At 49.6% G+C, this 12,050-nt stretch overlaps 1 protein-coding gene across 1 annotated transcript in view; it reads right to left on the minus strand.

The window, feature by feature from the left end:
* Nucleotides 1-12,050, minus strand: part of Tmod1 (tropomodulin 1) — a 50,717-nt gene that overhangs the window by 12,232 nt on the left and 26,435 nt on the right. Inside the window, exons 4-7 of the mRNA XM_028770212.1 lie at nucleotides 11,234-11,323; nucleotides 9,888-10,018; nucleotides 8,143-8,250; nucleotides 5,077-5,220 (exon numbers count right to left, since the gene is read on the minus strand). Coding sequence (XP_028626045.1) covers nucleotides 5,077-5,220; nucleotides 8,143-8,250; nucleotides 9,888-10,018; nucleotides 11,234-11,323 — 473 coding nt within the window. The remainder of the gene's footprint in view (nucleotides 1-5,076; nucleotides 5,221-8,142; nucleotides 8,251-9,887; nucleotides 10,019-11,233; nucleotides 11,324-12,050) is intronic.

The following is a 12,050-nucleotide window of genomic DNA, read 5'->3' on the forward strand; positions in this document are numbered from 1 at the left end:
TAGATAGATAGATAGATAGATAGATAGATAGATAGATAGATAGATAGGGTCCCACTAGATATTGTTAGAGAATGAACTTGGGAGGAGTTAGGTGTTAATATGATCAAAATATGTTATATGAAATTACCAAAGAATTATAAAACTAGGTCTGAAAAAGTCCACCATCTGCCTCCCTCAAAAGGTAGAGCCTAGTCCACCTCCTCCCGAGTGTGTGCTATGCCTACCGACTTCCTTCTGAAAGAAAATATAAGAATAGACTTGGTTCAAATTTCAAGGCTGGGCCATCAAAAACAGTTGGGACTTTCTTCTTTGCCTTGAGTTGCATGTTCTGGGGGGAAGTTCGCCAGCTTGGCTGCCCTGGATTCCTATGCCTTGGAAACTGAGCACATTTGTTGAGTGCTGGTTTATCCCAGAGCTCTGAGGCTAAGCTTTGGGGTCATTTGTTATAAAGCTATAGATAACAGATGTACTCCCAGACAGTGCTGAATTAGAGAAAAACCAGACACAAATAAATTAACTTGGAAAAACAACATGCATGAATGCACAATTCACTTCCTATGGCTTCTGTTCAAAATAGCAAGCAGCCCCCCTGTCACATAGCAGAGGGGTAAGTGGGACTTGTAATCAATACGCCCAGATGGTGTACACATCCTCACTCGGAGAGGTCGTGTTTCCAGGGCTCGTCTGTTCTGAGGAACTCTGAAGGTCTGGGGAGAGACTGACTGCTGGGTGCAGCCCTGTTGGGGGCAAGAGGAGAATCAGGAAGCAGAGCAGTGCTGAGGGGTGGTACAGCGTGAGATGGGGGTCCCCGAGCACTCTGTGTTTAGTGTCTACTTCACAGGCTGGGTGAAGCTTTTGCTCTCCCACATACAGCCTGGATGCTGACATTCCAACCCAGCTCTGTCTTGGACAATGGCCCATGACTACAGCAAGCCCCACGTCTTCTCAGGTCCTCAATTTCCCCACCTATAAAAGAGAGCTGGTGAGATTTTTGGGGATTTTCAGCCCAGCCCAGGCCTCCAGAGGCTGCTCCCCACCCTTGCCAGGCGTTGGGCAGTTTTGGGCAGGAGCAGAACATTGCCTGGAGATAAGGGGAAGCACTGAGTAAACAAACTGGTTGCCTCAGCATCCATGTCACCCCGGGTAGAATGCCCCAAGTCCCTTTCTTTGGCCGTAAAAGGAGAAAGAAGGAGAGTCTCTCAACACAGGTTACAGTTCCAAGGACTGAGGCAAACACTGTGGCCTTCAAGGACCTCGATGATGAACCAAAGAGGAGGGATAAATCAACGGAACTTGTCACCTCTTCCTGGTCCCTCCCTCTTACCCAGGCCACCATGAGAAGACAACTGTTTGTCCAGGGTTCCTGGGACACAGCATAGCACACACACAGCCCTTCCCTGAGCCTGAGCCAGTGAGGCCTCCAACCTGAAGCCTGTCTTCCTCCTCTCACCCCTTTCTCACCAGGCCCTATTCCAGCCTGAGGACCCCAGTTAGGAAGGAGTGCCACCCAAAGGCCAGAAGGCTTGGTTGTAGCTTCGGCTGGCCTCCTAACCTCAGCCTTCCCTTCACTCCTGATCATTCCTGTCCAGCCAATGGCCATCTTGCCAGAGCAGAGCCTACAGGCTTACCCACAAGGACCTCTGTTTCTTAATCCCCACAGGCTTCTTCTGGGCCCCCAAGCTGGATGAGCTCCAAGCTCACTTTTCTTTTCTTCTGGGTGCCCCCACTTCTTTTTTTCCCATTTAAAACATTTTCCACTCTCTGGCTTTATTCTGAGACTTTCTTCTTCCTGACAACTTCCCTGACCAGTTTTTGACTATGATTGCTCCATCAACTGGCTCTCACCCACCCCTATCTGGTACAGAAGCACCTTGTACGAAGGTCATTTTTGTACCCGTCTCTCCTCCTACCCAGTGTGGCTATCTAAGAGGGCTCAACTGGAGCCTCATTTTAACAGAGGCCAGCATGCCCAGGGGGACAAAATGGAAGAGAAAGGCCAGAGTAGGTTCACAAAAACCACAGTTTTTTCAAGAATGCCATAGGCACAGTGTGTGGGCTTCAAAGTCATACAGAGCTGAGTTAGGATCTTCCTCTGTTCGTGTGTGACCTTAGGCAAGTGACGTAGTCCTGGTGACACTTACAGTCACTTACGGGTGAGCATTGCATGAGAACAGGGACATAGAGCAGCCAGTGTGCTCCCCGTCAGCACTCACTCACCTTCTGGGTAGTGAGTGAGACTCCCAGACAACCTGCACAGCAATCCTAAGTTACCGATGATGTCAGATCTGTAATCCCCTTAGGAGGAGAGCCACTAATGTTCCTCATTTACAAGAGGGGAAACTGAGGCTGAGGCAGCGAATGTTCTTATGCTAGAGTGTTTGGCCAGGGTGAAGCCAATGATTAGCACAAGCTGTCTCCTGGGTCCTGGGGCGAAGGTGGAACGTAGCTGAACAGAGAAGCCTGATGTCAGCTACCACTTCAGTGACCAAGTCTGTTGTTCCAACCATCGTTAGCTAATGGTCTGCCCCGAGAGTCAGGTTTCAGCTGATGCTGTGTAGACCCTGACTCCTTCCTGGCCAGGACAGAAGGCATATAAATAGCCAAACTAGGGGTGGGGGTGCTGATGCAGGCTGTGATCCATCTGCTCTGCCTTTCTCGTCTGCAGAGGATCAGAGTCAGCAACGGCCACAGGACAAGGCAGAGATGGGCAGGGTCAATGTAGCTTCAAGGACACCAGCATATGAGAGATGCTCAGTGCATCCCAGCAGCAAGTTCACATGACAAGACTGCCGGCTCATGCGGCTCTTTATTTAAATTAGCAATGTGCTCTCTCTGTAGAGTAAGCTTGCAGAGCTTTGCTCTGGGCCCCTCTCACCGTGCAGGGAACAGTATACATAACCATCCAGGGCACGTTTGCTTACCCTGAAGCCCAGGTCCCAGGTTGGGCACTAGGATAAGGAGATGACCCGGGCACAGCACTATCTCTGAGAAGCTCCTGGGGAAGCTGAAGGACAGGGGAACTACAGAGGGAGCACCTATTTTTCTCTGGATAGAAAGGCTTAGAGGAGATAGGGAGGCTAAGAGGGAAGGTAGAGGTGTGATGGCTCTAAATAAAGAAGGAGGGAGAGGAAAGAAAGAAGGGAGGGAGGGAAGGTGTATGTAGCATCTGCCACTTCCCAGAGCCTTCCACACTCCTGCTTGCCAGGGCTGTTCGAGGCTGACCTGGCAAGTACTGAGGTGCAGCCAGGCAGAGATGAACACATTGCCCTCTATTCTGGTCCAGGATGCTTTAGCACCTTCTGCAAGGCACAAAGTCGCCTGAAGCAAGAGGTCTTTCTAGGCGGGGAATGGGCACGTGAGCATAGGATGTTGCAGAAGTCTAAGGCCTGGGAGCAGGGACAGGGGCAGCAGCAAACTGGGAAGTTTCCAAAAGCTATGGCTAAGATGAGGCGGCCTGAGGCCTCTGGAGGCTGGTGACACTTAGTTCTGCCTGAGACAGTGTCATGAGCCTGTTGTAATTAATCTATACATTTAAGTTCTAAGCACTTTCTATCTGCCACGTTTTACAATAAGAGTTACTTATGGTCTTGCTTGGGCACAATAATTTCACAGTGTTGCCTTCTGTTATGGTTTATATATGTTTGGTCCAGGGAGTGGCACTACCAGAAGGTGTGGCCTTGTTGGAGTAGGTGTGTCACTGTGGGTGTGAGCTTTTTCTTTTTCTTTTTCCTTTGGTTTGGTTTTTTTCGAGACAGGGTTTCTCTGTATAGCCCTGGCTGTCCTGGAACTCACTCTGTAGACCAGGCTAGCCTTGAACTCAGAAATCCGCCTGCCTCTGCCTCCCAAGTGCTGGGATTAAAGGTGTGCGCCACCACTGCCTGGCCGGGTGTGAGCTTTAAGACCCTCATCCTAGCTGCCTGGAAGCCAGTATTCTGCTAGCAGCCTTCAGATGAAGATGTAGAACTCTCAGCTCCTCTTGCACCATGCCTGCCTGGATGCTGCCATGCTCCCACCTTGATGATAATGGACTGAATCTCTGAACCTGTAAGGCAGCTCCAATTAAACCATGTCCTTTATAAGAGTTGCCTTGGTCACAGTGTCTGTTCACAGCAGTAAAACCCTACCTAAGGCACCTTCCAATCTCTCCTTGTACACATACTCAGCTGCTCAGTAGCATTTCTCCTGCAGAGAAAATCCCTGAGTTCCCCACCTATAAAAAAGATAGTGACTTAGTCTAGGAAGCAATGTGCAGTAGTGGATGGAGTGGACTCAGGAGTTGGGAGATGTGGATGCCAATCTTCCCTCTTAAGTGCTGAGTTACCCTTTCTCAGCCTCTTTCAGCAGAGGCTGACCACACCTCTGGGAATGGTGTGAAGATCAGAGATGGGCACACAAGAGCACTGAGACCCCCCTACAGGGTGGGGCTAGTGAAGATAAGAGCCGAGGGGCACACTGTAGCACTGAGCTGCCCACCTCCACAGCAACCCACAGCTGCCTAACATCCAACCTGTTGCCATGTGCTATTCTGGTTATTCACTTTCTCTTAGACAACCAAGACCAAAAGAGTTGCCCCAGAAGGAATGACTAAACCACAGAACTCAGAGAAGCAGGAGCTAGCTCCACAGGATAGAGACAGAGCTACTCAGAGAGGAGGTACAACGGGGAAGAGACTTAAAAGCCACATCAAATGGAAAGACTGAGGGAAAGGGATGCTCCCGGTGAAGAGCCCCATGGTTTGTCGGGTCTGTGTACTCCATGTCTCGGATTCCTCAACAGAATAGCTGAGGCAGCATGCAGGGCTTGGAAGGAAGATTGTTCATTCTGAGTCTAAGAGAGGACATTCTCAAAGCCAAGACATAAGGCTGGTGCTGAGGAGAGCCCCATCACTAGGGGACACAAAGAAGTTGGCAGAGCACATGGCTAGAAAGAAGGCAGTGTGATGGAGGGTCTGGACAGGAACATGGTGGGCTCTAGGGCGTCTATCACCAGAGTCCTCTGCTCTGCCTAGCAACATGTGGGCAGGTTCCCCACTACCCTGTGTGGGGAATGGCACGAGCAGACCAGTGCCCAACTCACCTGGTTATCGATTTTCAGTTCGACCAGAGAAGTGTTGTGGGGGAGAGCTTCCACCAGGCGCAGGATCCCAGCTCCAGAGATGAAGTTCGACTCCACATTCAGTGTCTTCAACACCTTGTTCACCTTCAGCATTTCAGCAAGGGCCTTGACGACAAGAGAAAAGTGGGGCCTTGTGAGTTACCTTAGGCAAGGGTTGAGTAGATCCATAAACACACCAAGGGGCTTGACCAGACATTCCTAGGCACTACCTTTCTAAGCACATCTCTGTCTCTGCTCTCCTGCAACCTGCCATGGCTCCCAAACACCGCTGCTGGAGAATATTCATCAGCACTCTGAGCCTCTGGACCTGCTTTTCCTCCCCCAGGCCTCCTTGGCTCTTTGGGTGTACTGCATCTACTCAGTGTCTTCCCTGCCCTGCTTCATTGACCATTTGGAATGTTCTATTCACTTGTCAAGCCTAGTTCATCCTTCAAGGCCTTTCTCAATGCCTCTCCCTCCAAGAGCTTTGTTGATGTCTCCAGCTACCCAGAGTCTGCTCTCTGGAACCTCACAGAACTTACCTACAATTCCTTCATGGAACCTACATTCCTCAAATCCCTGGTTGTTGTTGTTATGTGTGCCTGCATGTTCACTGATATGCAGTCATGTGTATGTATTCATATCTATGTGTTTGTATGTTCACTAATATGCAGGTATATGTGTGCGCATGTGCAAGTGGCAGTCAGAAGACAACTTCAATGTCGTCTTCATAAATGTCATCTTCTTCCCTTGAGACAGTCTCTCTCATTGGCCTGGAGCTCATCAGCCAGTCTAGACCGGCTGGTGAGAGGACCTCAGAGATGGTCCTGTGCCCACCTCCCCAGCACTGAGATTACAAGTGAACCACCTGGACCAGCTTTTTACATGGTGCTTGGGATCTGGCTCGGGTTCTTGTGTTCCTAAAGCAAGCACCTTACCAACTGAGCTATCTCCACGGTGTTCCCAACACCCTCCCATGTTTCTCACCGGTGTGCTTCCACCACTAGACTATCTAGTTTTGTGGGCTGAAAATGCACCTTAATGTCTGTTTTTTTTACCACACATAGTAGGTCACCATCAAGCAGTAACCACTGTGGCCCCTGGGGAGTTTCCATGTCCCCTTGTGTATGCTCAGCTTGTTTTCTCTATGGCCCTGTTGAAATGTTACATGGTCTTCCTCTGAGCCCCAGAGAGTACAGGGCCAGCTTACAGAGTAGGGCTCAGATGGCCCTCAGCACGTTTGAGAGGGAGCTAGCTGGGGTGTGGGTGTGGGTGTAGATGACAATCGGAGCCTCTGAAGGAAATGAGGTAATTAGCAGCTGGTGCAAACGATGTGTCATGGGGGAAAACGATACCAGCAGCTGAGAGGCCTGGGACACTGTGATCACTGTGCCAGGGTGTCAGAAGTGATGCCGGGAACGGCTGCCCTATTGTGCTCCCTCGGCTTCCCGAGCCCTGCCAGAGGCCCAACTCCCAGGAAGCCTTCATGCTGAAAGTATCTCTCCTTCTTTGGCTCCCTCATTCGAGCATGCCCAGAGGTGGTGTGTCAGCTTCTCTATGACCAATGGTTGTCTCCCAATCTGTGTAAGGTGACCTCTCTGAGCCTCACCAGCAATATCCCCACTCCCAGGAAAAGCCTGGCCTGACCATCAACTAACTCTGACAACCAGCAGACGAGTGTACCAGGCCTTGTGCAGGCTGATAACTGGACAAGCCCTGGAGTCTGGTTGTACCATGTGTCAGATTCTGTGTGTTGAGTTGAAATAGAGGAACAGAGGGTAGGAGATATGCACCAAGGCAGACATTGGGGGGGAGGGAGACTTGCAGGGCTCTGGCACCTGGTCAAACAACAGGCCAGAAACATTTCAGCACTTGGTAATAAGTATGCAGGTATGCAGGGCCTGCCACCAGCTGTTGGCCTGGCATGGAGTCCGTGCCCCCAAACCTTCCATGGCATGGAGCTGAGTGCCAGCATGCTGAGCTTGGTTTCTGAACCATGAACAAGTAGTACACAGGGTTTTGCCAGCTATGTCACTACGGACAAACGCAGGATCCGCTGAGGTCAGCCAGAGCTCATGGATCTAGACATTCCCACACTGGCAGTCTGTGAGCTGCCTGTGCCCCCCACTGTGAGCCTATTCAGTTATTACAAAAATACTGAAGTGAACAGTCTTACGTATTTTAAAATTGGAAAGAGATCTGATTGTTACTCCATTTCCTATCCCTCTTGGAAATCTAATTCCTGCATCTCCTCCTGCATCTCCCCCTGCTCCCAGTGGCAGAGCAGCCACCCTGTGCTGTACTGTTTGGCTGTCTTCAAGGCCAGACAGATGGGTGTGATCATGAATGTGGGATATGAGGCTGATTGCAGTCAGATTCCCAGAATCTAATTCAGTATTATGCATAGACCATTAAGAAATTTTTACTGGACATTTTAAAAAATTAATGGTTACTTTATAATAAGTACTTTTTACTTTGTAACATGGTTTCTTCATTTGTTTGTTTGTTGAGAGCCTCATATAACCCAGGCTGGCCTCAAGCTTCAATCCTCCTGCCTCCACCTCCCAAATGCTGCTATTAAAGGTATGACCATCATCATACTTGGCTGACTGGCAGGATTTTTAGAGACACTGATAAAAGTAAAATTGGTCCCTTGGATTCATTAATGAGGACAATGTTTGAGAGATGGAGAAACTGAGTTCCTGAGAAGGGGCTGAGCTTTGCCTAAATGTTGGGTGGAGGAGGACCAGCTGTGGAGGTCAATGTGACTTTGTTCGATGCCAGGTCTGCTTTTCTCTTTTTGTGTGACTTTGGACAAGGCCAGTTGTGTAACCTCCCCGGGAGACCCATCTTACCGAGAGCAGGGTGGTTGCAAGGATTAGCTGGGGTGAGCACAGGGCATTGTGTGGGGGCTGTCCCATCTGTCTGTACCCCCTCCTGGCTCCTAGCTGAGTCTCTTCCCTCACCACACAGAACTCTTCATCAGTAGGACCAGACCCAAGTTCCCAGTGACTGACTACACAGCAGAACAGAGAGGTCAGAACATACAAACGCCACAGGGTCATTGCTGCGGGTCCCCACGATGCTGAACTTCTTCACGTAGGAGTTCTCTTTCAGGGCTTCCGCATATGCCTTGAGCGTGGGTATGGGAATATTCTGTAGAGAGAAAGGCAGAAAAGTGAACAGCAGCCCTGCATGGGCCAGGCTGAACTGCAGGAGGGAGGGAACAGTAGCTCTGTCCCAAATGCAGCCTGGCTCCCTGCTGAGCCCTAGCAAGTCTCTGAATGGGCCATGTGCCAGAGGATGAAACTCAGAGGATCCTCCAGTGTATGGATTGATAAAAGCACCCCTGAAATACTCAGACAGGACCCACTGTGCTCTCCCATGCATGGGGAGGCTGGAGGAGAGGCAGCACTCAGGGTCTGGAGCCGGTAGGAATGTTGTTCAAAAGGTTTAGGACTGGGAGAAGGATGGGGCTGAACTCTGGCTTCCACTTAGTGACTTGCAGTATCTGACATGCTGTGTGACACTGGGGGACTCTCTTCCCTTCTTTGGGTCTTTTCTGAAAGAAAGAATGGAAAGATACATTGACTTCTGTCTGAGACATCTGTCCCAAAGGGTCTCAGCACTGGCTGCATGTCCGTGGGTCCTGGGGGCAGTTTATCACAGTTATGTGTGGGCCAGCCCCAGACTATCACACACAGAACCCCAGGGAGGCCTGGACTGTGGCGTATGCTTTTTACTCTCTTGGGTGAAAACCTTATCTGTGTACAACTGCCTCTTGGTACAAAAGGGAAACTGAGGCCTGAGGTGTTGAAGCCCTTGGCCAAGGCCTCCTATTGAGCTTTCACTACTTGTGCCTGCTTGTCTTGATGCAGTATTAACTGTCTAGGACATACAAGGATTGTGTCAGCATCTCTCACATGGCAGACAATGGAGGCACAGAGACAGAGAGAGACAGAGAAGCCATGGCTATGTTTTCCCAGAGCTCCCATTTCAAAGTGTCACCTAAGCCCCCGTGGGAGCAGAACATGGAGCCAGGTGGAGGAGAAAACTGGGGTACAGGTTTCCAATCTGATTGTACTTGGAACTGGCAGCCACTGAGGAAAGCTGAGAAGAAAGGAGGGGGCCCGGCTTCTTGTCTTACCCTTCTTACAGCTAATCCCAGGGCCTCAAACAGAGCAAGTGGGCAGGCAGCTCTGCCTGCTTCCACATTCCTCCTGCACCCTGCCCTGGTGGCCACAGAGGAAAGCGGCCACAGAGTTACAGCACACAGCTTGGGTCTTTGTTGGGGTACCTATGCCTTCCCTGACTGTAAAATCAGTTTGAATATAAGCAAGATCCAGAGGGAACAGTGATGTCTCAGGGGTAGCGGGGTTTATGATCCCCGAGTCTTTGTAGCACAGGGCTTTGCCAGCCTTGAAGTCCCGTGCTGTAGTGTGGTTCTGACTCACAGTTTTACCACAGAGAATCTCTGTGCTTTTGAACAGTGTGGCAGGTGTCCAGATCAAGGCCTGCTTGGCCTGTTGTAGACTTCTGAGCCTGGAATTGTCCTCGGAGAGAAACCAGGACTGAGAGATTTGCCTGTTGACATTGGTCACCCCTGAAATACTCCCATCAGTAAAGGCTTTTCTTTATTCCTGATCTAGAAATACCCAGGTCCAGATATACTTGGACTTGATGATCTATATTGCCTGGACTGCTGGCATCAGTATGCCAAGACATAACCCCCAAACCCCCAAACTGAAAACCCTTACCCCCAATACCCATGAAGTGAAATGGCAGGACTTTACCCGGATGTTGTTAAGATTAACCTCTTCAAGTTCTGGGTCATTGTTCTTTATCCGCTCCAGCGTTTCCTCTACATCTGTTGAATTCGGTTCTTCATCAGGCACAGGCTTGTATTGTGTGGGTTTGATCACACCTACGGTGAAGAATAAAAAGGAGCCGGCTCACAGAAACATAGGGGTCACTTTCTCCCAACATAAGGACTCCCTGAGGGGAAGCATTGGTTGAACTCAGGGTACAAGGGAGACAGCACATTACAGGGGGTACCAGGGGCTGTGATGTGTTGGAAGAAGTCAAGGAGGAATCCAGGAGGTTTGGGCTATCCCTGGATGCTGCATTTGAGTTCTTACAAGACCTGGCGAATTAGTTAAACCTCCTGACTCTCAAGTGTCTGTCTGGGGGTGGGGGGATGGTATTACACCACGTTCATCATCTCCAGTGGGATCCCAGGAGGGTAAGCTGAGGCCTGGGCTGGAAAGAAATGCAGTTCCCTTCCAAGAGGAAAGATACATATTCCTTTGGCACCCTGATTTCCCTTTGGTCCCAAAATGTCATCTTAGAACAATGAAGTTGAATAATTGAGACAATGTGACATGGGCCCAGGAAAAGCCAGAATGTCTCAGGGGACAGAAGAGAGAGAAATTGAAGGAAAGACAGAGTCCCACAGAGTACTTAAGAACACATTTTCCAAAGAATACTGTGAGAAAAAAAATAGAAATCTATCAAACATTTTAACTAAGTGCTTGTTTCACAAGCATGAGGACCTAAGTTCCACTCTCAAGAAGCCATGTTTAAACGGTAAAAGGAATCTGGGTGCAGCAGTCTGGCCTAGAGTTACAGAACTAGGAAGGTGGGGACAGGGATATCCCAGGAGCTCACTGGCCAGCCAGTCTAGCCAAGACAGTTGACTTCAAGGTTCACTGAGAGACTGTCTCAAGAAATAAGGTGTAAAGCAACCAAGGAAGACACTGACCTCTGGCTCCCACAAGTAAACACACACCCACACACACCCACACACACCAAATGGAGTTGAATCTCATCCCATTGCACCTAAAATATCCATTCTGGAAGGATTAAGACATTGAATAAAAGAAGCAAATCTCTAAAACCTTTAGAAGAAAACGTGACATTGAGAGGAAGAAGGCTTTGATAATGAGACATAAAACCCCAGCAGAATCAGAGGACAAGATAAAGAGATTTGCCTATGTAAGATGTGCAGTGGGCCAGAGTATCAGGAGCACTGCAGCAAGAGGCAGGAGGAGGCGTCTCTCTCTCAAGGTGCCCTGTGCAAGCCAGTCTTGGGCCCGGCAAGGGAGGGGGAAGACAGTCAAGCAGGGCTGTGTATACTCACTGTTGAGGCCCTCCTTGTTCACGATGGAGCTGCTGCCCAAGGCTTGGTAGTACTGCTGGTTGCTCATGAGTGTGTGCATGCCCAGGATAGCTGTGGGGATAAAGGAGGTCCATGACTCTGTTCTTGCAGTCAGAGCTACCTCCCGGGACCCATCTTCCACATGTTGGGAGCTTTGCTCACAGAAATGGTAAGAAACATGTACGCAAAAATGTAAAAGTGTGGGTGTTTTTTTCATCCTAGCTTTCATTCATGTGATTCTCAGACACCCAACCTCCCCAGACCTCTCTTTGATAGTGGCCACAGATTTCTAGATCTCCTTGAGGTCCAATGGGCACACCCACTCAACACAACTCAACAGAACGAGTCTTTCTAGCAAGCATCTTTTCCAAGGAGAGCACATCCGTCTTCTACCCAGTCTCTCAGACCCTTTTGACCCCCTTTTGAAGTCTCTCAGGTCCTCCCAACTCTCTTGCCAGTACCTCTGCCCTGGTTGAACATCTATTCTTTTCTGGCTGCCATCAACTTACAATGGTCCCATTATAATCGTTCAGCTTGGTGATGCTATTGAAAGCAATACATGGTCAGTAGGAACTGTACTTTGATTTACATCTTTATATTTTCTAGGCTGGAGGCATCTGATAAGAGACTCAAGATTCTAGATCAGGTCAGTGAACCTGAGCTCAGTCAATCTACCATCACCAGGAGAAAACAAAACCAACATGGCGGCACCCTCAGTCAGGCATGCTGTTGTGTTCAGCCAGGCATTAAATGCATCTTGATTTATGATATTTCCAACTTAGGGTGGGGGCCGTCAGGC

The sequence above is a fragment of the Grammomys surdaster genome, unplaced genomic scaffold (genome assembly GCF_004785775.1).
Source record: "Grammomys surdaster isolate TR1022 unplaced genomic scaffold, NIH_TR_1.0 199, whole genome shotgun sequence".
Classification (NCBI taxonomy): domain Eukaryota; kingdom Metazoa; phylum Chordata; class Mammalia; order Rodentia; family Muridae; genus Grammomys; species Grammomys surdaster.